This window comes from Euwallacea similis, chromosome 10, assembly GCF_039881205.1.
Source record: "Euwallacea similis isolate ESF13 chromosome 10, ESF131.1, whole genome shotgun sequence".
Classification (NCBI taxonomy): Eukaryota; Metazoa; Arthropoda; class Insecta; order Coleoptera; family Curculionidae; genus Euwallacea; species Euwallacea similis.
This window is the reverse complement of record NC_089618.1, coordinates 5617422-5640136: the sequence shown is the minus strand read 5'-3', so window position 1 is coordinate 5640136 and position 22715 is coordinate 5617422. Positions and strand designations below refer to the sequence as shown.

The 22715-nt window shown below is 37.4% G+C and overlaps 4 protein-coding genes across 8 annotated transcripts in view; 1 reads left to right on the top strand and 3 right to left on the bottom strand.

Annotated features, from left to right (window-relative positions):
• The first annotated feature begins 611 nt into the window (after positions 1-611).
• On the top strand, positions 612-4975 carry Prps (phosphoribosyl pyrophosphate synthetase). Of its 2 annotated transcripts, XM_066393869.1 has the most exons (7): positions 612-869; positions 1837-2020; positions 2179-2241; positions 3922-4049; positions 4106-4258; positions 4377-4653; positions 4717-4975. In XM_066393869.1, exons 1-7 carry the CDS (start codon positions 661-663, stop codon positions 4807-4809), a joined length of 1107 nt encoding a protein of 368 aa, XP_066249966.1. In that variant the 5' UTR covers positions 612-660; the 3' UTR covers positions 4810-4975. The 2 variants fall into 2 exon arrangements, with proteins under 2 accessions (XP_066249966.1, XP_066249967.1); XM_066393870.1 differs by lacking the exon at positions 2179-2241.
• Positions 4862-5719, bottom strand: Cypl (peptidyl-prolyl cis-trans isomerase-like 1 Cypl). The gene is made up of 3 exons (XM_066393890.1): positions 5548-5719; positions 5143-5489; positions 4862-5084 (listed from the first exon to the last, which is right to left on the bottom strand). Exons 1-3 carry the CDS (start codon positions 5625-5627, stop codon positions 4984-4986), a joined length of 528 nt encoding a protein of 175 aa, XP_066249987.1. The 5' UTR covers positions 5628-5719; the 3' UTR covers positions 4862-4983.
• Positions 5720-6232: 513 nt separating this feature from the next.
• PIG-Z (phosphatidylinositol glycan anchor biosynthesis class Z) lies at positions 6233-8395 on the bottom strand. The gene is made up of 3 exons (XM_066393846.1): positions 8165-8395; positions 7166-8111; positions 6233-7107 (listed from the first exon to the last, which is right to left on the bottom strand). The coding sequence occupies exons 1-3, from the start codon at positions 8304-8306 to the stop codon at positions 6252-6254; spliced, it is 1944 nt and encodes a 647-aa protein (XP_066249943.1). The 5' UTR covers positions 8307-8395; the 3' UTR covers positions 6233-6251.
• A 1701-nt stretch (positions 8396-10096) lies between these two features.
• The window catches only part of Nmdar2 (NMDA receptor 2), a 61042-nt gene continuing 48423 nt past the window's right edge, over positions 10097-22715 (bottom strand). For 3 of the 4 annotated variants that reach the window (XM_066393822.1, XM_066393825.1, XM_066393826.1), the window contains 9 exons: positions 22227-22473; positions 19356-19568; positions 19003-19222; positions 16364-16620; positions 15936-16302; positions 13939-14107; positions 13744-13800; positions 12741-12824; positions 10097-12681 (listed from right to left, as the gene is read on the bottom strand). In XM_066393822.1, the coding sequence (XP_066249919.1) occupies positions 12639-12681; positions 12741-12824; positions 13744-13800; positions 13939-14107; positions 15936-16302; positions 16364-16620; positions 19003-19222; positions 19356-19568; positions 22227-22473 (1657 nt within the window). In that variant the 3' untranslated portion in view covers positions 10097-12638. The remainder of the gene's footprint in view (positions 12682-12740; positions 12825-13743; positions 13801-13938; positions 14108-15935; positions 16303-16363; positions 16621-19002; positions 19223-19355; positions 19569-22226; positions 22474-22715) is intronic. The other variant, XM_066393823.1, reaches the window with a different exon arrangement.

Genomic DNA, 22715 nt, shown 5'->3' with positions numbered 1-22715 from the left:
GCTTTAATAAATATTCGGTTCTCTAATTTCCTAGTTTAGGACATGACCCATTTGTTTTTTTGGACCTATGAGCTTTTAATTTCACTAAAATTTGAGTTTATATAATTCATCTAGACTTAGTGGTTCTCTTTTAATTTAAAATGTTTTGTTTTATTTATTTATATTTTTTACGTGAATATGCTGAAAATGAATAGCAATTCATAGATTCCGGTTTGCGCTTCGTCTTACAATAAGGGATATAAATTTTTAATTCTATGTGAATTTTAGTAGCGGAAATCGACATAAATTAAATGTTGATAGATTGACGTAAACAACGGGTTTTTTGTTTGATCCTTGACAAAGTTGACGTACACTAAACTTTCTACTTTACTCGCTCAAAACCTGAGGCACCAAGTTAATCTCAGATTTCAATAAAGAACCCGTTCGGTTTTGTCAAATTTAGAAAAAAGGACGATTCAATTATAACCAGTTAAAAGAAATCGAAAACAATCCGTAATAATGAACGAACCTATCTATAAGAAGTCCCTAGTTTACCCGACATTAATTGCACCTAGAACCCTATCCTGGAATGACGTTTGTGACGCATTTCAGGACTTCTGATTGGTCGCTGATCATCCGCACTGATGTGTTGTTTTTTGTCGTCGTACATCGGTGACGGTGATGCCCGGTGCCTCTCAGCAGTACCGAGCAAAAGGTGTTTTGCTAGATAAGTGTCAAGACCTCGGAAAGACCCATCTCACGTCGAGAATGCCCAACATCAAAGTTTTCTCTGGTAGTAGCCATCCGGATCTCGCTCAGAGAATCGTCGATAGGTTGGGGATCGATATCGGCAAAGTGGTCACCAAGAAGTTCTCCAATCTCGAGACATGGTAAGCGTGATATTTAAATTTTATGCCTATGTATGTATTTAGGAGTCATTCGTAGAGGTTCCAGCCTCATTTCATAAATAGACCATGCACACATCACATTGTTCATGTGCTTTATAATTCTAAATTGTTAACAATGGATCTATTTCATATCATGGATCAGGCCATAATTTGATTAGATCAGTCAGGTCCAATACTGGAACATCCTAGTTGACAATATTTTGACCAATATTTAATGAATCTGACAGTTTGGCTGCATCTCATCACTATTTCCTATTATCTTGCACAGATATAGGGCTTTAAAACATCCTTGAAGAGTTGTTAATCACCAATTGGAACCTCAGTCAATTTTGAGCATTGGTTGTTTAATGATGAGGATTGGTGGGGGCTCTGTACTATGTTATTTAGTTTCCGTGATTACCCGAATAAATTTGAAATAACTTTATATGTATAACCTTCAATATTGGAAATATATGAATACATTCTTAAGTAACAGAATCAGAAAGTACCCCAGCTTTGATTTAAACAAACCCTGTTTGCCAATTCACATTGTAACATTTATTTTATATTGATTGACCTTGACACTTAATCACGTGCTCAGATATGAATAAACTTTATAAAATGAATGTTAGAATATTTGACTAAATTACAAATTGGCCGAAAACAGAAGCATCGTTCAAGTACACACTTTCAAATTTGACATTCAAAGTTTTGGGTTTGTCTGGCAAAGAAATAACAATTTATCAAAAAGATAATGGCCTTGACCATAGAAATGATATAATTTTGATTTTCCTTTCATTAAATGGAAAAAAAAACAGGGATGAAAACTTGTGATGTCATGGTGAATACTTATTTCCTACACCTTACTGCTTTCAGGTGAAGCCTGAACTGAACTTTTGAAGCTTTGATAAATTTTAATCTTTTCCCATTTTATTCTTTCTTTGGTGCTTGATTATAAAAATCTTCACAGTGTAGAAATAGGAGAGTCAGTTCGAGGTGAAGATGTCTACATTGTTCAATCTGGATCTGGAGAAGTTAACGACAATCTCATGGAGCTTCTGATTATGATCAATGCCTGCAAAATAGCCTCAGCTAGCAGGGTCACTGCAGTCATTCCATGTTTTCCCTATGCAAGACAAGACAAGAAAGATAAGGTACATACATATTTAGTACACCTTTCATTGTAGAGTGTAACAAAGCAAGTTTTTTTTTCTTTTTTGGGTAGTATCAGGTCTTTATGTATTTTATAAAATTATTTTATTCTAAATTACCTCATTGACCCAAATGATTTATTAGACAACAATTTTTCTAGAATATGGACACAGACAAGGAGCGCCACATACAAAAATGGAAGTCTATAGAATGGAAATTTAGGGTAAAATATATGTTTAGGGGGCTGCTTGTCTGATATTTGATTTTGGAACTGGGGCTCATCATATATCTGAATGCAAATGTGTACATATTAAGAGGGCATATCATAAATTCTTCTGTTTTTAGCCACTCAAGGTATATGTTTGTTGAGTTGCTTTCGACGTCAGTGTCTAATCGCTTTCGACAGTGTGTAATCACTATTTGCGCGACCTTTATAGATTTTTCTTGACCTTTTTATCAAATGATGTTTATTACTGAGTTTGGTAATACGTTGTTGGGACCCCTGCAGGAGATTTTTAATCACATTTAATTTGAGCAATTCAATGTTTTGAAACTGTGGCTTTTAAGAATACATAATATGAAACGTTTACAATATCTGATAAATTTTATTTATCTGAATTTCTACGTTTTTAATATGTATTTCATAGTATCTTCAAACTGTTACTTAAGACAACAATATCTCAAAATTCAAATAAAATATTTTCACTCAAGGTGAACTGAATTATATATAATTTGTTAAAAGAACGTTATAAAACTTTTTAAATGTGAAGGAGGAATCATTGGCGAAACGATTTAGACCGTTGAACGTTACGATATATTTAAAACAACCATGCACAACTACAGTGTGCCTTTTTTTGCTCTTTTTTTTGAACTAGCGTTTCTATTGGTGTCAGAGGTATCTACCAAAAAACTTTTTGGGAGTTTTTTTTTGAAATGACAATTTTCTAAACGGTTTTCAATTATGAAAGGTTAATGTATTAATATTTTTTGGTAGTGTTTTGTAATTTTGATCTTTGGTAGTTCTTCAAATAGAGAAATCTATTGGAGTCATATTGGAAGACCAAAAACCATTTGACAATGGCATTCATGATACGTTAGGAGTCCTCAGATATGGTAATTTTTTTCCTAATATTTAACCGATTTTGTAATTTTCACTGTTTTAGAGATAGAAATAGTAATACCATTTAAAAAAGACACTGTATGATGGTTGTTTTACTCAAACTCAACTAAATTTTTAGAGTTCATAAAGGAAACTTCATGCTATTTGACTTCGGAGGCATGTCGCATAACTCTTATGTATGTCACTTTAATATTGTGTCGTGCCCAGAGATCCATTGTGTTTTAAAACAATCCAGAAAAGCATGTCTTAGATAAGAGCATGTTTTTTGAACATATACAGGGAATAGGACTGAACATTCCTTTTTTCAAATCACCTCGTATTTATTTCCGAAACATTAAAAATAGTCTTTTGTTTATTCATATTCACAAAATTAAAAAATACTGTTACAAAGATAATTCAATACAACAACCAACTCTGATATAAAAATTTCATTTTTTATAATGAAACCTCCTGTATATTATCCTATTAAATGGGTTTCATATTGGCTGAAATGAAAAGAGGTGCCAGTCGATCTTGGAACGTCCTGTAGGTGTATGTACCAGATGTCTTTTTAGGTAGTGGACATCTTGTACAGGAAGTCCAAAATTCAACTTTCACCTCATAACTTGCTTAATTTACTGACTAACCAAAATGTTAATTATTAAACTTCGTTGGGTATATATTGCCCATCTTTGGCAATGCATTAAGGAAAATTCAACATGAGGGTATTACTAACTGGACTCAGTGTAACAGCACCTACAAAGTCCCAGAAATTGAAACATTTTTGTAATTTTCTGTTTACAGAGCAGGGCCCCGATTTCCGCCAAGTTAGTGGCCAACATGCTTTCCGTAGCGGGGGCCGATCACATTATAACAATGGACCTGCATGCCTCGCAAATTCAGGGCTTCTTTGACATTCCTGTGGACAATTTGTGAGTAATTTTTTTTAGTGTTAACACAAGTAAGAAATAAACGTGTTGTTTCGTAGATACGCCGAACCAGCAGTTTTAAAGTGGATAAAGGAAAACATTGCTGAATGGCGGAATAGCATAATTGTATCTCCAGACGCTGGGGGGGCCAAAAGAGTTACGAGCATTGCCGATAGGTTAAATGTGGAATTTGCTTTGATTCATAAAGAAAGGTTAGTACAATAATTGACAGTTAAAAGAAAAATAATTCCTCAGTGGTTGACTTTCTTTTGTGTAAAATAATTGAAAGCGTTCAAAAATCGAATTAAATCGAATTATGCATTATTGCAGGAAAAAAGCAAACGAGGTGGCCAGCATGGTTTTAGTAGGGGATGTAAAAGATCGAGTCGCCATTTTAGTCGATGACATGGCGGACACTTGCGGCACTATCTGTCACGCCGCAGAAAAATTAACAGAAGCCGGCGCCACTAAGGTGTACGCCATTTTAACTCACGGCATCTTTTCAGGACCCGCCATTACCAGGATAAACAACGTCTGTTTTGAGGCGGTTGTAGTGACCAACACGATCCCCCAAGATGAACATATGAAACAATGCTCAAAAGTTCAGGTGAGTTTGTTTGCAGAGTTTTCTTTATAGGGAGGTTGAAATTAATTGTTTTATGATGTGCAGTGTATAGACGTTTCGATGATGTTTGCTGAGGCCGTCAGGCGCACACACAACGGAGAGAGTGTGTCATATTTATTCTCGAATGTCCCATATTAATAATTATCTTTGTTGTCATGTAGAATAAGGGAAAATAGTGTAGTGACCCAGATAAAATTGTTAGTATTGAATTTATTTTTGGACATTGTAACTTTTTTTTACATTTAATTGCTATAATAAATAATGTTATTATGTATTTTGTAATATAAAAAATGATGGGTTTTGATGATGTTGTCAGCTCTTTAGTACTTTGCCTCTCAAAATTTTAATTTCATCTACTGGGTGGTCACTTTTGTCCGTCTCCACCATCCCTACTCTTTTCACCACTTGCATCCCTTAAATCCACCCGCATTAAATCTTGTAAATTTGATTGGATCATTAAGTAAGACAAACCTGAGTGGATTCTCCCAAAAACAGCATGTTTTCCATCTAACCACTCTGTTGGAGCCAAAGTAATGAAAAATTGACTTCCATTGGAATCAGGGCCAGAATTGGCCATGGACACGATGCCTGCTCCACTGTGTTTTAACTCTGGATGGATTTCATCTTTAAACGACGGTCCGTAAATAGACGTCCCTCCTTTGCCAGTCCCTGTCGGGTCGCCCCCTTGGATCATAAAATCCCTTATCACCCTATGGAAGACTGTGTTGTTATAGTAGCCCCTGCGGGTTAATTCCGCGAAGTTCCTGCAAGTTTGAGGCGCGTGTTTCCAGTACAGTTCTACGACGAACTCTCCCATGCTGTAAAAACGAGACAGAAGATGCGTTTGAGGTTTATTGAAGACGAAATTTGGCGTACGTGGTTTCGAACTGGACCAAGGGCGGTTGCCACATTTTATCTGGAATGCCTGATTGGTTCATGACCGGTGTAGCGATCATTCTGAATCAATAATATGTAATTTAAATTTCAAATTCGATGTTTTCCGATACGATTTATTAATTTTATTTGTATACAACGGTCATCACGCTGATAATTCTGAATTTAAACCATCTATTTTTCATTAGTGACAGCATCAATGTCTGTGTAATAAGGTTATGTCCCTACCCTTGAGATGGATTCAACGAACTGTCGTGAAGTAAAGTAAGGCGGCAACAGGGTATTTGCGTGGACCGCTATCCGCCATATTTTCGAACTTTTCAATGATTTCAATCGATGACTCGAGGGCATTACAATGAAAATTAAGATGTTGCCCTTTGTTTTATTTAGGGCGATTAAAATTTTGCAGAAAAAGAAAAATTTATATTTTAAAATGAAATTTAACAAATTTGAAAGAATTCTTGATATTATGGTGAAGGAATTTTACCGTATTAATAATGCTAATAGATTTGTATTCAGAGTTAATTCTTGCAAAACGAGTCACAATTACATAAAGATTATATCCTTATGTTTTTAAACAAGTCGTCCAAAATTCCAGGGTTTATTGCGTTGCAAATTAATTTAAAAAAACGTGCTATATTAATTGATATTTTATTTTGTAGTTAACAATAAATAGAAAATCTCAACTAAATATTGGCTGTGGCAGCTACAGGAACGATTCCCAATTCGTACACATCGAGCCGGCACATCTCTCCCACTTTGTCGAGGTATTCCCAAAAATGCAACACCTGACAATTTTTGTAAAAAATAAATGTGGGATTGAAACAATATTTGGTAAAATCCGGCAGTGCTTCCGCACTCAAATGAGGCCAAAAACTGTCGAGCTTAAGCATGGACATGCCGCTATCTTTTACCGCACGCTGCGCCCGCTCTTTGCGGCTGCTGGATATCAGCAAATAGATTTTTGCAAAATTACCAGGCTGCAGCCTCGGTTGCAATCTCATCAAGGCGTTGGCCAAGTCGCTGGAGCCCTCTTCGTGGAGGAAAACTCTTCTTTGTGACGAATATTTCACTTTGTCGTTATTGTATGAATAGAGGCTCAATTTTTGTAGAAAAAACGACTGTGGCAATGAGTAGATGCCGCTGGTTACTATGTGAAATTCCCCACCTCTTGGGGAGAAACTCAGGTCTTTATGCAAGTATTGTACAGCTGGAAATACCCCACCTTGGTGCACAAACCCATAAAAAACCGTCAAAACTGCATTAATAAACAGCCAAAGTTTGAGCAGTTTATTAGAACGAGATCTCTTTTTTACTTCCTTTCTTTTGTCTTGAATTGCTGCATCCGGGATTTTTACTTCAACTTCTGGAAGGATCTTTTCACTATGAAGATAAATTAAAGGGAAAAGGATTGGGACCAGGAAGCGCGGCTCTTGATGTGGAAATATTGACAAAACTAAAATGGGGCTTATAAAGGACATGGTCATCAGCATTTTGATACTTTTAATTGAAGGCAACAGCTGCAACTTGCGGCGAAAACACCTGAAATGTCATTACCATCAGCAAAATTTCAAAAATAGTGGAAATAGTAAACTCCTACCAGTAAAAATACTTTCCCAGTGTAAAAAAAGCTACCCATCCCAGAACATTAAAAAGCAGGGGGATATTTACCAACAAATGCAGCCAGCGAGGGTGTAAACCATGTCTTTCAAGATTGGAGGAATCAAAGTTATACCTCAAGAAGTTGAGGGGAGTAATTACAAAATTATTTATGGACAGATCTAACATTCCTATTTCACCCCATGTAATGTAGCCATAATAAAATGAGTCAATGATAATGTTAAATACAACTGCTGGAAGGCTGCAGAAGATGAAGAACAAGATTCTTGTGTGAAACTGCAACACTGATAATTCTCTTTTCTCCCCCACACCACCTCGGTAAATCCAGAAAAAAACTGGCATTACTGCATAACCAATGAAAGTGGGTCGGTTAAAAATACCAAACACAGTGAGACTTGCGATATAAATGCAATTTCTATAGTTGTCAGATACTAAATAGAGTTTAAGTTTGTGAAATTTCACTTTCTCTACTATAGAAATGCTTTTATCATATCGATATTTAATATATTCTCGCTTGCGTACCAGCTCATTTGAGAATGTTTGACTTTCACATACAAAATACAAAAGAATTGCAAATAGAACCAGTTCCCAAGAGTTTGAAAATGTGCGAGTGCCATAAGTAAGGATCACATAGGAGCTACCCAGAACAATAAGTCGAGACCTGCATTTCTCGTTATTATTTAGGCAAATTTGTCTCAAACAAAAGTCAATGGAGAAAGAAAACAGAGCTATAATCAGTCGGGGAAGAACAAGCAGGAAATAAGGGCTGACTACATTTAGTGGTAAATATTCGATTGCCAGACGGTTAATGTCGCGCAGGAATATGTAGCTAAGGCCCGTGGTGAAGTAGGGTAAGGCCATACCTCTGATGGGCTGCGTCGCGTTGAACTCCCAAGGTGGGCTGTGCTCCACATCAAAAATCCTGCCTGAAAATCAGCTTTTAAAACTCGGTTTCATGGCTGTATGGTGGGGAATCAACCTGCTAATACTTCGACTGATTGAAAGTATTCGTCGGGGTGTATATACCCATTTTGGGGCACCAGCACCAGCAGCACTCGCAGGGCCCCCAGGCAGTAGTAAATGATGTTGGAGGAGTGCTGGGACTTGCGCCGTCTGCTCATTGGCTATTCAGTAGACACGGCATATTTTTTGCCTCCCAAAAGGGAACTTTGAAACAAATTAACTATTTTTATTTTTTGGGTTTGGTGATTGTTTTGATTTTTTTTTTTTTGAGGTTATATTTGACGTTTAGCCATGTTATTTTTGCGGATGTGCCAATTGTTCTGCATTTGAGCCTCGACGCAGTAAAGGCAATATAGCTCAATTTTCGTTAATTTTGTTTCAGTTACTTTTACCTTGGTGCTTGCGGTGAAATAAATAGATTATGGTTATTTGGATTTTCAATGTTATCCCAATTTTCTTTTTAATCTGTTCCTTCGCTCAATTGCATTTTAATACTTAAACAACAATTTTCGTTAATTTCTTTCTGTTTAATCCTATCACCCTGTTACCGTTTACATATCACATTAAAACGAATACCAATCAATTTCGCATTCCAACCAATTCTTGAAGCAAATTATTTGGATAATTTTTATTGAAAAAAAATATATATATACGTCTGTTTTTTCAATTCTCTTTAAGACATTTCGAAGATGTGAATGTTAGCATCAATTGCCTCACTCGATTGTCTTACCTAAATGCGTCGTGAAGAATATATTGCTCACAATATATGTATGTAATTACTCTGTTATTATATATTTTAAATAAGTGTTTCCACTTCCATTTCCATGATCGGAAATTAAAGAAATCAAATTTGAATAAAAAAGGCGTACTTACACTATCCTTTCGCATCCAAGATTCTAAGAGCGTGTTCAGAATGGTACTTTTTATTGATTATCTGAAAAAAATATGAGCAATGTTTTTTATTGAGGCCCTGCTCTTAGAGGTTTGAAAAAACCCTAAAAAGGTGTATGAGCGGGCCGTCATTTCGTTTTCTTCTGACTGGCAGCGCCAACTAAAACACCATGCGCAGCACCAGTAATGAAAGAGACACAGATTCTTTTATCGCACAATTCTCAGTTTGGCTAATCACACCTAGGTGAACCGAAAAAAAACTACTGTAATATTTTCGTGGAAAAACCTTACTTGCCTTAGCGTATTGGTTTTTCTTTCGGTCAATAAATTGGGCAATTTCGTAAATGCAGAGGCGTGCATGACAATTTTGCACTAAAATAATTAAGTGAAAATTGAGTGCTCCGATTTCGGCGAGATTGGGCTAAAAATATTTTACCGACAAATTTTGTCTTTGCGAAGACAGCGGCGTTCATGACAATTTTATTCACATAATTTCTTAACGATAGAGGGTGTTCCAACGAAAACTTTTCACCAAGGTTATTTTGGATAATTGCAAAAATATCATACAAAGCTAACACACGTCGATTCTATTTTTGAGGGGGACGTATGACGGCGTGAATTTTAAATTTATTGACACAACCCCCTCTGTGGAGGTGCAATCAAAGCTGATTACACCCCCCACGAAGGGAGTTGTTTCAATAAATTTGAAATCCGCATCATCAAGTGTCTCCCTCGAAAACGGAATCGACGTGACCTGGCGAAAGTTTTCGATGAAACACCCTGTATATGTATGTATGTTGGGGGATATTTACAAATTGTAATATTAAAATGATTGTTGGGTCTTTGTACTTGTTGAAGGTGAATAATTAAAAACCACATAATTTGTTAATTGATTTATTTCATTTATTCTGGAACTGGGGACGTAGTAGGTTTGCTGGTCCTCCTGTCAAAGCTGTTAAAGTGGCCTCCCTGATGTCTCAGAAGGAGAGGAAAAATCACAATCACACCACCCATCGTTTAAAATCATCTAGCTACACCCTCTCCCAAAAACAAACTCTTATTTAAAAGACGTTTACATCAATAGTTTATTTACTGAAATATACTGTAGATTACATATAGTCAACATTTATTCCATTTTTTGTTTACTAGTGTTATTGACTGTTTTAAATGTAATAATAATTTATTGCATTTATATGTATGCAAACCCCTGTTTGCGATCAAATACAAAATTAACAGTTCGGACCTCTGCCCCAGTGGGACCAAATTGTGGCCAAAAACAGGACCTCTTACTTGTTTGTTTTCTCTGTTATTTTGTATGGGAATGACGCCTCACACACAAGTAATTGTGTATGACATAGCTTTGACGCTTTATAATTGCTAAACAATAGTTCGATTTTAGTGATTTATTAATTATCATATTAATTACAGGCCCATTTTTAACGAGATTTAATGATTATTGCACACCGGGTGAACCGAAACGGTGCGACATAAAATGTTATATATTTTTAACGTTATAGTAATAATTCATATATGTTTCATCAGATACATGCAATGATAATAGAGTTTTTTGACATTCGCTAAAAATGTAAGTACATAATGCGATTCTTAATGGACTGGCCCATAATTAGATATAAAAATAACTTTTTTTACATCACATTTATTTAACGTCAATGCGGTCGTATAAGTTTAGTGGTGCGTCAATTTTGTCCAGGAGTTTACGTCTGGACGGTGGTTTTTTTTTTTTGCTTTACGAGCTCGGTCCTAATCCCACGGTCGCGCAGGCCACCCCCAAACAAAATTTATTATCAATGTGTATATGTATATTACTATTTACAACATTGTAGGGCGATTGATGCGGGGGTTTTGACCGTTTTACAACTGAATACAAAATAAGCGTCTTTGGTTGAGTTCGTGTGAATTAGGCCCCACGAATTTTGAGTCGGCTAATTAACGCAAAAACACGTGTAGGTGCACGACTTCGAAGAACTCAAAATCTCTTAGAATTTAAAATGTGAAAAACATCAACAGTAATAAGTCATTAACAGCAACAACAATGTAGCAACAACATTTTTTTGGCGCACGCGCGAGGCCCCCATTTCAAGGGGGATGGTTTAAAGCTATGTAAACGTGGCTCCCCCAAAGGGGGGGAACCACAAGAGTCATCCTGTGTGCGTCGCGCGCACTCTTCTTAATACTTAATATTACAATGTCTGTATGTATATAAGTTATTAAATATTAACAATTATTATTATTTTTCTCCATTTTTTCAGGGCCTACCTATCTAGACGTATAATGACAAATATAGATGTATTCTACATAGTGATAGAGGGGTTATACGGTACCACCGCAAATGGCATGTGACTATGCTACCCGTTAAAGGTATAAACTTGTGATTTTTAGAGTTTACGCAGTAATAAAATTACTAAATGGAAATTTGCAATCAAGAAAACCACTTGTTTCTGTTGAAAGTATTTTAGGTAGGTTTAGAGTGATACCGTATTTTCGGTAGCGAGTTATGAAAAATTCCCAATTGCCATGAAAATGAAATTAAGTAGAAGATTCATTTTCTATGAGAAATAGTTTAAGTTTGGAATTTATGGGGTAAATGGATAAAAAACTTAACCGTTTTTGAACAGGGATTCTCTCTATAACTTGAAATATACAACAGTGTTTTCCGAAAAAAGTCACTTTCCGGAATTGGTCAAAAACCAAAAACTCTTGCTTCTTAATTGAATTAATGTAGGACTTTCGGAAAGCCCTGCTTAGTATACCTACTTCCCTCTAGTAATTTCGCCACAATTCTATCTAAGTACATAATACCTTATAATTGTTTGATAAATTCTTTTTGTTTCTTTACGCCAGGGGCTTATCCGCCCCCTCTACAGGGCGTCTTTTTTCAGATCATTTGTTGTCGTTATCTTCGAAACAATGAAAGCTACAAAATCGATTAAACTCAAAAAACGTTTGTCATTTTCTGAGATTTTGCAAAAAAATTAAAAATTGGTGACATTTCGTGTTCAGGATGTCAATACCAACTCAGTCTTTTTAAATAAGGGCTAATTTTACTTTTTTTGTAAAATCTTGAAAATCGAAGACAATTTAGTAACACCGCTTAGGGCGGCATTTAAAAGTTGCCCCAAATGTGACAAGTTTTTTCCCATTCAATCGATCATATCGTCTTGGAGATAGCAATAGCGAGCTCACTTAAAAAAGACACCCTGTATGTTTAAAGAAAGACCCCTCGAGGACCTATAGATCCTCGGCGCGCCCCTCAATAAACTTATATAACCTATTTTTAAAATTATTAAATGCACCTGATCATAAGAGCCCATTTTTTACGTTAGTTAAAAGTGAGGAATAACGACAAGTTTCTAAGGTCGAAAATAGGACTACAGGCTGTAGGTCAAAGGACCGAAAGCCTTGAGCAATGTAACCTAAATGAAGATCAATAAATAGATCAATGACAAGAATAAGATAATTGTCCGACGCATACGTATATGAAACTAGATGGTAAGATATTTAGTGTTGAGATTATGGAATTGTTCTTTAGTGTTCAAAATATAGATGATCTCTTCCATTTCTTCGGATTCCGCCGGACATCACAGCACCGTTTCCATTTCCGCTATTTCAGTAGGTGTGGGGCTGCGTGAGACAATTAAAAACGTTCTCTAATTTAATAAAACATGCACGATGAAACTTACCCGTTGAGATCTGCGCAGCTGCCGACCTCGCTGCGTTCCAGGCTGCGCAATCGTGCTTTCGCTCGCTCTCCCGAGACCACAACGCTAAAAAACAATTAGAGAAGTCCATTTTTGAGTCTCAAACGTTTGGGAGCGGCAAGGAAGATTAGAAATTGAAGGAAACATTCATGTTTGGAACATCCGCTCCGTCCGGTTCAAGTTAAGTAGTGTTTCGTCATGCGAGGACACAAACAGACATGTACAACATCGACGGTAAAGGTAGGCGTCTATTCCTCCAAGCTCTACTCTAAATGGGGTACGATAATATGGGAACTAAAATGAGTAAAGCAAATCCAATTTCCCCAATTTGTATTAATTCGGGCGACTAATCAAGTTTGCCAACCGAAACACGATCTCTTAAGAAGTTCTCCTCTAATCTTCCACCCATAAAATTTCACGACCGCCTTCGGAACCCTGCAAACTTTCCGACTTTCCATGGCTTACAAATAAACTTTTATCATTGCATTAAAAGCTTTCAGTCTTTTACTTGCACCTTGCAATGTCGTCGGTTCAAGGTGTGTCTGATTAAAGTTCCAACAGCAAGTTGAAAATCAATGTTAATTACTCTATTTAAACAAACGCAACTCAGGCAGGCCGAGTGTCCAACTGTAACAGCATTTTTCAGTTTTGATTTACTTTTTCTGCATGAGCGAAATTCGCGGAGCTTTCAGAAACAATCTCCGAAATTTCTGCTTTTTGTAGATTAAAATTTCGATCGAACAAAACGATAATTTTAACTAATATTTCGAAGACTGCTAACCACAGGTGTGGTAATTATTAAGGGTGCCCCTGAAACAACGATACAAATGAGTATTGGATGCTAAATCGCTGGCACGCTATATTCGTTTGTACCAATGTTCATGAGACGCCTTGTACAACCTTACAATTGATCGAACGGCCATGCAAAATTCCATGCAGGTGTCTGATTGAACACACTATAAATACATGTAAGTCTCGGACTTACTCAGGTGACTTGGACGAGCTGAGACAGGACGTGATGCAACTGGTGTTACGACGACGCCTACCCATTCAAGACATATTTATATAGAAAAATAGAGTAAGAAATGATCATTGGTACGAGCAGGCGGGTGTTCGATTGGAGCAGGCATCAGGCAATATGCAAGATATCAGAGTTGATATTCCACGAAACGAGACTTACCGCTTACAAGGAGGAGGTTTAATTCCGTGCACCTCCATCTCCTTTTCCAGTTGTTTTACCCGCATCTGGGCCACGTCCAGCTCCCGCTTGACCTTCCACAGATGCGTGTCACAAATGGGATCCCGGCACCGGTGATTCTTTATTATGTCCTGGGCCTCGAAGACGGCGCCTAAATTACCCAATAGTCATTTACAGAGTGCTTTTATCAATTTAATAAAACTCATATCAGCCACCAACCACATAATAAAACTTCTAAAGGATGTTTAAAAACTATGGGATCAAACTTCTAGGGATTGTTCAGCACAATAATTGAAGGCATCTAACAATGAGTATAAAAACCCGTGTCCACAAATGTCTCTCTAAAGCGCTGCGGCTTTACGATGCTTTAAGACAGTTACGTGTAAAAATCAGTTTTATAGAGTTTTAGGACGTTTTATTTGAATTTGTTTGCACAAAATAACACTACAGAAATTGTTCAAAATGTCGTCCTTGAACTTGAATGCACCTGTTAACTGCTTTTTGCTAAATGTTTATCTTAACCAAGACTGATGACAGAAATTTTTGATCATTAGTTCGACACGTTCACTTGTTGTGTTTGTTAATCGTGAAAATTTTAAAAAGTTCGCAAAGTAATCGGTTTTTATGGAAAACTACAGCAACCAAGATCTGGAATACGGAGCAATAAATTGCAACGCAAAAGCTGCTGCGCGGCTTTTTCAAAAGCGATATCCCGCAAGGCAACATTCTGCGTGCAAAAAGTTATTGCAATTTGATTTTTTTTACCGTAAGTAAGTTGCGCAGGGTATGGGTGCAACTCACGTTTACACGAGCAAACAACAAGTTCATTCATACCGCATACAAAAAGTTTAAGGTTTGACTTCAGTTTTGTTAGTGACCGCTTCATCAGATTGTCGAGCAACCCGATTTTTTACGTTTTGTTTTGTGGACGGATGAAGCCAGTTTTACACGAGACGACATACTCAACAATAGGAATAGCCAGGCTTGGATCGAAGAAGTCCACAAGCGATATTTGCCGGAGGTCATCAGCAATGTTGGTTTGTTAACGCGTGGACCGGTATTGTCGATGATCATTTGGTTGAGTCTTATCTGCTGCCCAATCGTTTAACGGAGCTTACCTAAGGACGTTTTCGACAAAGACGATCTGCCGAAACTTCTTGAAAACGTCCCGTTAAACGTTCGACAGTAATTGAGGCTGCAACATGATGGTGCGCCTGTACGCTCTTCTGTTCGAGCCCCTCATTGTTCGGATCCTCAGTTAGGACAAAATTAGATCGACAGAGGTGGTCCAATTCTGCGGCCCTCTAGGTCGCCCGATTCAACATCTTTAGATTTCTTTCTGTGAGGACATGTAAAGTCTCTGGTTTATGAAACGCCGGTAGAAACAGCAAGACCTGATTGCACTAATCACTGCTGCATTTGAAGTTTGAAACGATTTTAAAATTTCTTAGTCACTTTCGCAGAACTATGTATTTACATCGTTTAAACAGGTGGAATAAAGTTCAAAAACCACATCTTAAACAATTACAGCTAGTGCTACTTTGTACGTGCGTGCATACAAACAAATTAAAATGAAACGCACTATAACTCGATAAAAATATTTTTGCATATAACTGTTTTAAAAAATCTAAAGCCGCAGCACTTTAGGGAGACATTTGCAGACGCGGGTTCTTATACTCTGACGTCTTCTATTGTTGCACTGAACAATCCCTAGAAGTTTGATCCCGTAGTTTTGAAACACCCTGTAGAAACGATTACTAGAATATTTATAACAATACATGTACACAAGGTGCCTTTTTTAAATGCGTTCAGTATTGTCATCCAGAAATGAAAAACAGCTTTCGAAATATGAAGAAAACAGGTCAGATCCGTATGTCATGTCAGCAACTCTGACAATTTCAGAGATAACAATAGTGGACGCACTAAAGAAAAACAGTTCCTAGAAGTACGTAATCGCTTAATTAATAAGTGAAACTCACCTCTAAAGGTTAAACTCTTGCCCATGGAGAGGCTGATCAAGGCGCAGCACCCACCCCTGTCCGTCTTGGCGAGGTGTTTGCGAATGTACTTGAAGTAGAGGTGTTCCAGGAGGAGGAGGAGGGTGGCTATGAGAATGCCCGCCATCAGTAGGAGAAAGGCGGACAGGAACTGCTCCAAGGCTAACGGGTCTGAACTTTTGTGTTCTTGCTTGCCGGGTCGGCACACCCCCGTCATCCAATACCGACGTAGGCGTTCCAAGTCACCGTTTTCCCGGAAGTCGAGCAGGCGTTTGTTAAACAACTTCAGGTATTTGGAGTTGCGCGGAAAAGCCAGGCCGTAGCCTGTCATGGCGTACCAGGAGCCCACCTAGTGCTCACCAAAGGTGAAAAAAAACAGAAGTGGACGGCAAATGTGGGCGCTAGCTTACGGTTAGTAAACGACAGTCTTCGTCCTGCGAGGTGAGATAGTCCAGTACGGTGCCGTCGTAGATAAAAGCGTCCATCTCCCCGGACAATACCGCTCCCACGCCCTTCATGACGGTAGATTTGTTGAAGGTGCGCATGTACGAGTGCATGTCTTTAAAGTACTTGGCCAGGGTAGAGTCGGTGTGCGACCAGGGGATGGTGCCGAATTTGATTGAAGGTTTGTGGGAATAGGGGCGGCAGAGTCTGTTGTCATCGATGCCTACAAACATTTCGCTTTGAAAATTGTTCATTTTTCTCTCAGATATAACTTATAACGGTTTAAGCGACGCCCTCGAAACTAGCAACTATAAACAGAGTTTTCGTTTTATCTTGCCACGCCTCATCATCATCATAAGGGATCTAAGTTTATACTTACGGCGCTCGTTATATGCGACATCTTTCTAAGCTGAAAACGGTGTTACTGTAGATTTATATGAAGTGCGATGCGTTGACGAAAAGGATAAATAGATAATGCATTGAAGAGGAGCGTGCAAGTGCAAACGTCTCGTGGCTACACTACCGAACATTCGTATTATGGTATAGTATTATAATAAATGGAGTTATGAAAGATGGGGAAATAATGGGGCAAATCGGTGAAGTATCTGATTCTTTTACTCTTCTAGAAAATCCATTGGGCAGTACTCACTTCAGGAGTGCTTTTAGCGTTCGCATTTTGCACACTTTTGAACAGATTATGAAAACCTCCTACTGTTAGGCCTGTATATGTTTATGTGTCGGAATTGGGTATTTTTGGAGCGAATCCAACACTTATATAACTAGAATAAATAATTTTATGGATGAAAAAAGTAGAATTTCGTTGATAGATGACCTCGACAATACATCTTTTCATTGAATGATTGTTTGATTGAATTGTTCGATAACAAAAATTCAATGATCAGATGAAACATTTTTTGAGCACTGAGACACAATGTACGTACAGGGTGAGTCGAGAGGATCGTGCCAAACTTCAGGAGCGTATTGCACATGAAAAATAAATGAAAAAAAGTCAAATGTTATCCGATTTTCATTTGCTTACAAGCTTTAGCGTAAATAATTTTTTTAAGTAGCGTTCTATTTATGATGAAAATACCTTTATGATTAGTGATATTGATAATGATTTGGCGTTTATTTTTGAATTTAATTAATGTGCTACAAAATGCCAAACATTAATTCAAATTTAGAATATGTAAATATGGTGTTTGTTTATAGTTATTGTAATGGGAATGCTAGAGTTGCTGCTGAAGAACATCGTCAACTGTTTGCACATAAAAGACTTCCTTCTAAAAATGTATTTATCCGAGTTTTTAACAATTTATACGAGACCAGAAAGTTTCCCAGTGCGAGCATGTCATCTGAAAGATCTAGCGAACAAAACTTGGATAAGTAGAAAATACTCTGGATGTAGTAGAAAGAGATGCAACGACCAGCTCAAGAAGAATTGATACTCAATTGGGCATTACACAAAAAAGAATAATAAACACACCCTACGAGCAAGATTTATATGCATATCACGTATACATAGAGAGTAAAGCACCTACAACCGGAAAATTACGTTAAACGCAGAGAATTTTGTGGATGAATCAATAATAATCATGGTGTTCTATGAAGCATTCTTTTTACAGATGAAGCAACGTTCACCCATGACGGCGTTAATAATACACGTAATTGTTACGTACGGACAGACATGAAGAATATCCCCGTACAACAATCGAAAGTAATTTCCAATATAAGTTTTCAATGAACGTGTGGTGTGGTATGATTGAGGGTTATTTAATTGGCCTTTTTATTTTAGAGAAACGCCTTACAGGAGAATACTACTTGAATTTTATTCAAAATGAATCACAGGGACTTCTAGACGTTCCTTTAAACATGCGAATACAAATGTACTATCAGCACGACAGAGCTTGTGCACATTCTGCTCGACAGGTTAAGCAACATTTAGACGAACGATTCCCAAGGCGTTGAATTGGTCGCGGTGGTCCTATTAGTTGACATCCAAGATCTTCAGATTTCACACCATTAAACAATTATTCATGGGACTAGTTTGAAAGTGAGGTGTACAGAGTAAAAGTAGACACTCGAGATGCACGAACGCAGAACGCGTTAGAAATGTTGCAGATATTTAAGAAAAACATGAAACAATCAGGAGATCAACGAATGATCTTCATAGGTGAAGTAGAAAATGTTTAGAAGTCAATGACGGTATTTTGGAATATTTATTAACATAACACTACGATAACCAAAATGTTAATTTATGATTTTTTTGTATTTTATGTTTTAATTTTATTTATGCTATAACTTGCAAACAAATGAAAATCGGAAAATAACATTTAAATTTTTTTACACTTATTTTTCATGTACAATACGTTCCTGAAATGTGGCACGATCCTCCCGACTCACTCAGTGCATTGAAATCAGGGCTATTTATATAATAGTATCAAGTAGTACCATGAAAGTGTGCCTGTCAAATTTATCCCCAAAATGTGTCATTTTTTTGTTCATGGCTCGATATACGTATATTGCACCCATCCGTAAGGTTTATATGCCTCGGGTTCTTCCCTGTTCCAAAATTATTTTTTAGTTTACTGCAAGGATAACTTACTTGAAAACTCGAAAAACTCTTCTCGCGTGATCATGAAGGCGGCCAAATTAGCGGTGTAAATGGCGAGGAAAACTACTGCAAATAAGGCCCAGACGTTTGTCATAAACCTGGAGGTGAAACCTCTAGGAGAATCCACGTGGACAGCCGCCTGAAACAGTACTGCCCACACGAGCCAGTAGGTACGAAACAGGGAGAAGCGATGCGCGTTTGACGATATACCCTGTTTAGTACAATATTAATCAATTAAAAAGCACATTATTGACCATAAGTCTTGGAAATTGTAAATTTATAACTAAACGATGAGTTAAAGTTGAATATTACAAAATCCTCTTTTTATCGGTGAGATAACTTACGTTATTAAATGCCAACTTCATGTCGAATCCGCTCGGTGACAGCCACTCGAAGAGGAATATAGTAAAGGTGGACGCGTGGATTGCCACGATTCCGACCAACATCCATGAGGCTGCGTCAAAGGGTTCTAAGAAGGCAGTGGGCGAAATGATCCCCGTCCTTTTGGCCACTACGATCGCGATTCCTGTTTCCATGAAAGGAACACTGAAGTCCACCTGGAATCGATCAACATGTCCAGCTTAAGTGCTTAAAAATTTTCAGATCGTTTTTCATTCTGGAAGTTTTTCCGTCGTTATCTTCGGTTGCAATTTAGGTTAATTTGCTCTCCCGCTGATGAAAATCGATTCTGCGAATATCGGGAGAAACATGGAGTTTTGGGGCTTATTGACATTTATGATCTAATTAGAGATATCTCTTTTACCGTATTATCGCTAATATCTAAAGCAAATTTGCCTTTGATTGCGAACCCAATTAAAATCATCCTCCGAGGGAATTATTAATTCGCGACGAAAGAATCCCTGAAGGCTTCATTAGCTGCACCAATATAACGAGTCGAAAGACAAATTCAATGCAATCCTTAGGCGCAGCCAGAAATATTTCAAGGAAGTGGGTGCTAGTGCAGAAGGCCCTCGGCTATGCCCATGACAGAACCACTTCTGTTTGATTTGAAATAAGTATTATTATCGTTTTTTATCATCTTGTCATATGCGTTTCCTTCGCTTAAAAGTTCCGCTACTTGGCTTATTTGAATTTACCTGCATTTAAAAGCTTTTATCTGAAGCGTGAACTAAATAAGGAATTCCAAAATAAATAAGAACCAGTCGAGCTTTCGCTAAAACCTGACAAATAGGCGAGAGCGTGAAAATTCCGAATTTCGGCAGCAAAAGCAATTTCCCCACGTCTTGCAGAAAATGAGCCACATTTTTTCCCTCACCTGGCAAGAAAAAGGTTTAAATTTTAATAGCGCCGAAGCGGTAATTTGACCTATTGGTTGGTCTTCTAAATTTCCAAAAATATCCGACTTGTTTGCATATAACTTGGGGGGCATGAAGCGGTAAAAATTCCCCAAAGCGAGGGGAAACGTTCGTAACAAAAGGAAGGCGCCTTCAGTCAACCATGAGCTTAAATTAATAAAGCTGGGGTAAAAAAGAATGACTTTTGGGGGTCGTAAATTTTGGAAATTCTTCGCGTACCTCGACGGCAAGACTCAGGGGAGTTTCGAGGAAAAGTTAAGGATTTGATAAGTTGACAAAGGGAGTGGGCCACGAGCTTAATGTAGGCAATTTCCTTTACCGAGTGATAGATACAGGGAGAAAATACAATTTTTTTATACACAAAATCTATTTACAGCCCTTAGAGTTGTTGCATTTCTATATAACTAGATTAAGCTTCTTTAAGATTTTCCCTATATGTAGATGTGCTTTGACTTAGTCGCAGCACCATTCACATATTGTCTCGGGTTTTTTAAGAAGTGCAATTTTAATGCCCTTCATTCTAACTGGAAGGTTTATTGATGACATGATACTTTTTTGTAGTGACTGCGTTGAGGAACAAAAATTTGTTTTGTTTCGTTTGATATTTTCCTCACTTGAATTACTTATAGGTATGATGAAGTTAAGTATTTAATGGATTTTTAAGATATGTAAAGAATATAGAGACCAACTCAAAAACCGGTACAAACTGAATTTTCTTTATTGCTGGACATAATGCATCTGAAAGATTGCTCCTTACTTGAACTCTTCATTCCCTTTTCAAAATTTAGAAATGCCCGTGTCAATCATTTGAATTGTTCTTTGGGGCACTGCCCGTGTTCAAGCGATGTAAAACAAGGATTATTACCTTCCTCTATACGTGTCCTTTGGGGCATCTATAACTTTCCCCCCTTATCAGGCATCTAGCCATAACCATTCTCCCACAGTCTCGGGTGAGAATTTATACTGAATACTCTCGCTACAAAGGTCGCTTCCCCGAAACGAATTTTGAATAACACACAAACTCCATTTTTACCCTTTTCCTTCCTTACTTTGCCAGAGGGGTATCATAAATTCCCGGTCACGGCCTTGCACTAAACCGAATGGTTACAAGAAAATACGCTGACGCTCTGGTGTAATCCGTGGTAGTTTTTTGCTTAAAATGCACCCTAATTTAATTTAAACCCTGAGGCCAACTTTGTTCGAAGCACTCTTAAATTTCTACAGTCGAGCTTAATGGTATATTCAAGTTTTAAACCAACAAGAATTTATTTATTTCACTTTTTTAAAGTTTGAATTTACAATCAGCACAAGTAAGTGGCTAAACAATTTTTGAACTTTTCATTTTTAACTAAATGGAGATTTGCAAGCAAATCTTCTTTGTTACTATTCCACCGGCTTCAGTTGATTATTGTAGATATCAATCAACAGAATATAATTGAGCATAAACGATCTTAAAACAGCGCTACAGTAGGTAAGGGAGGAAATTAAGAAAGAAAAAAGATATTTGATTTTCAAATGAGAGTTCGGCAGGTGCGTAGTTGCATCCGCTTCGTCGGTGCCCGTTCTCCAACTAAATTTGATTATTTTTGCATTCAAGCAGGCAAATTTTCAAACCAAACTCCATTTTTTGCTGAATTTCTTCAAATTTGTTGCTTTAATTTTTGGCTATTTGTGCCCAAATTCATTCTTGCTCTGTCTGTAATAATCAGTTGTAATGGAATAACCGTAAAGCAGATTTGTTTGCCTATCTCCAATTTGTAATTTCATCACTTCATATTCATTGTACTCGTTCATTCATTCATTGCATTTCTGTGTAAACGTTAAAAATTCGAAACTTAAACTGTTTCCCGCAGAAAGTCAATTTCCTATTCAATTAAATAATTCTTCGGTTTTACTTACAACAGCCTCTCGTTCAGCATTGATGGTAAGAGAAGTAAGCACCATATCAGTTTTCCTATTTACCAACTCTGCGATTAGCCCATTCCACTTGCCATTTTGATTGGTGCCCCATTTTCCATCTTCCACTCTTACCAGCTCATATGTAAAACCCAGCTCTTCGGAAAACTTCTGCAGGAGATCAATGCAGAAACCGGAGCAACATTGGTAATAGCTGCCATTGCGGTGAGCCTCCGACATGTCCATTACCCTGCAATGAAGCATTAGATGTGTAACGAAACACATCCAATAATAATTCACTGCTAAAGTTCCATAGCAAACCATCTAGGGTAGTTGCGAATGTTTAAACTTAAAACGTGCGCAAGAATGATGCGAATTGTATTGTGCACAGTTATGAACTTTATTTTGAGTTTGTCAGTAGTTTTTCATCTGAGATTTGAACTTAAACGGAGGTATTCAACTTTCATTCGAGGACGGAATTTCATGGGCGTT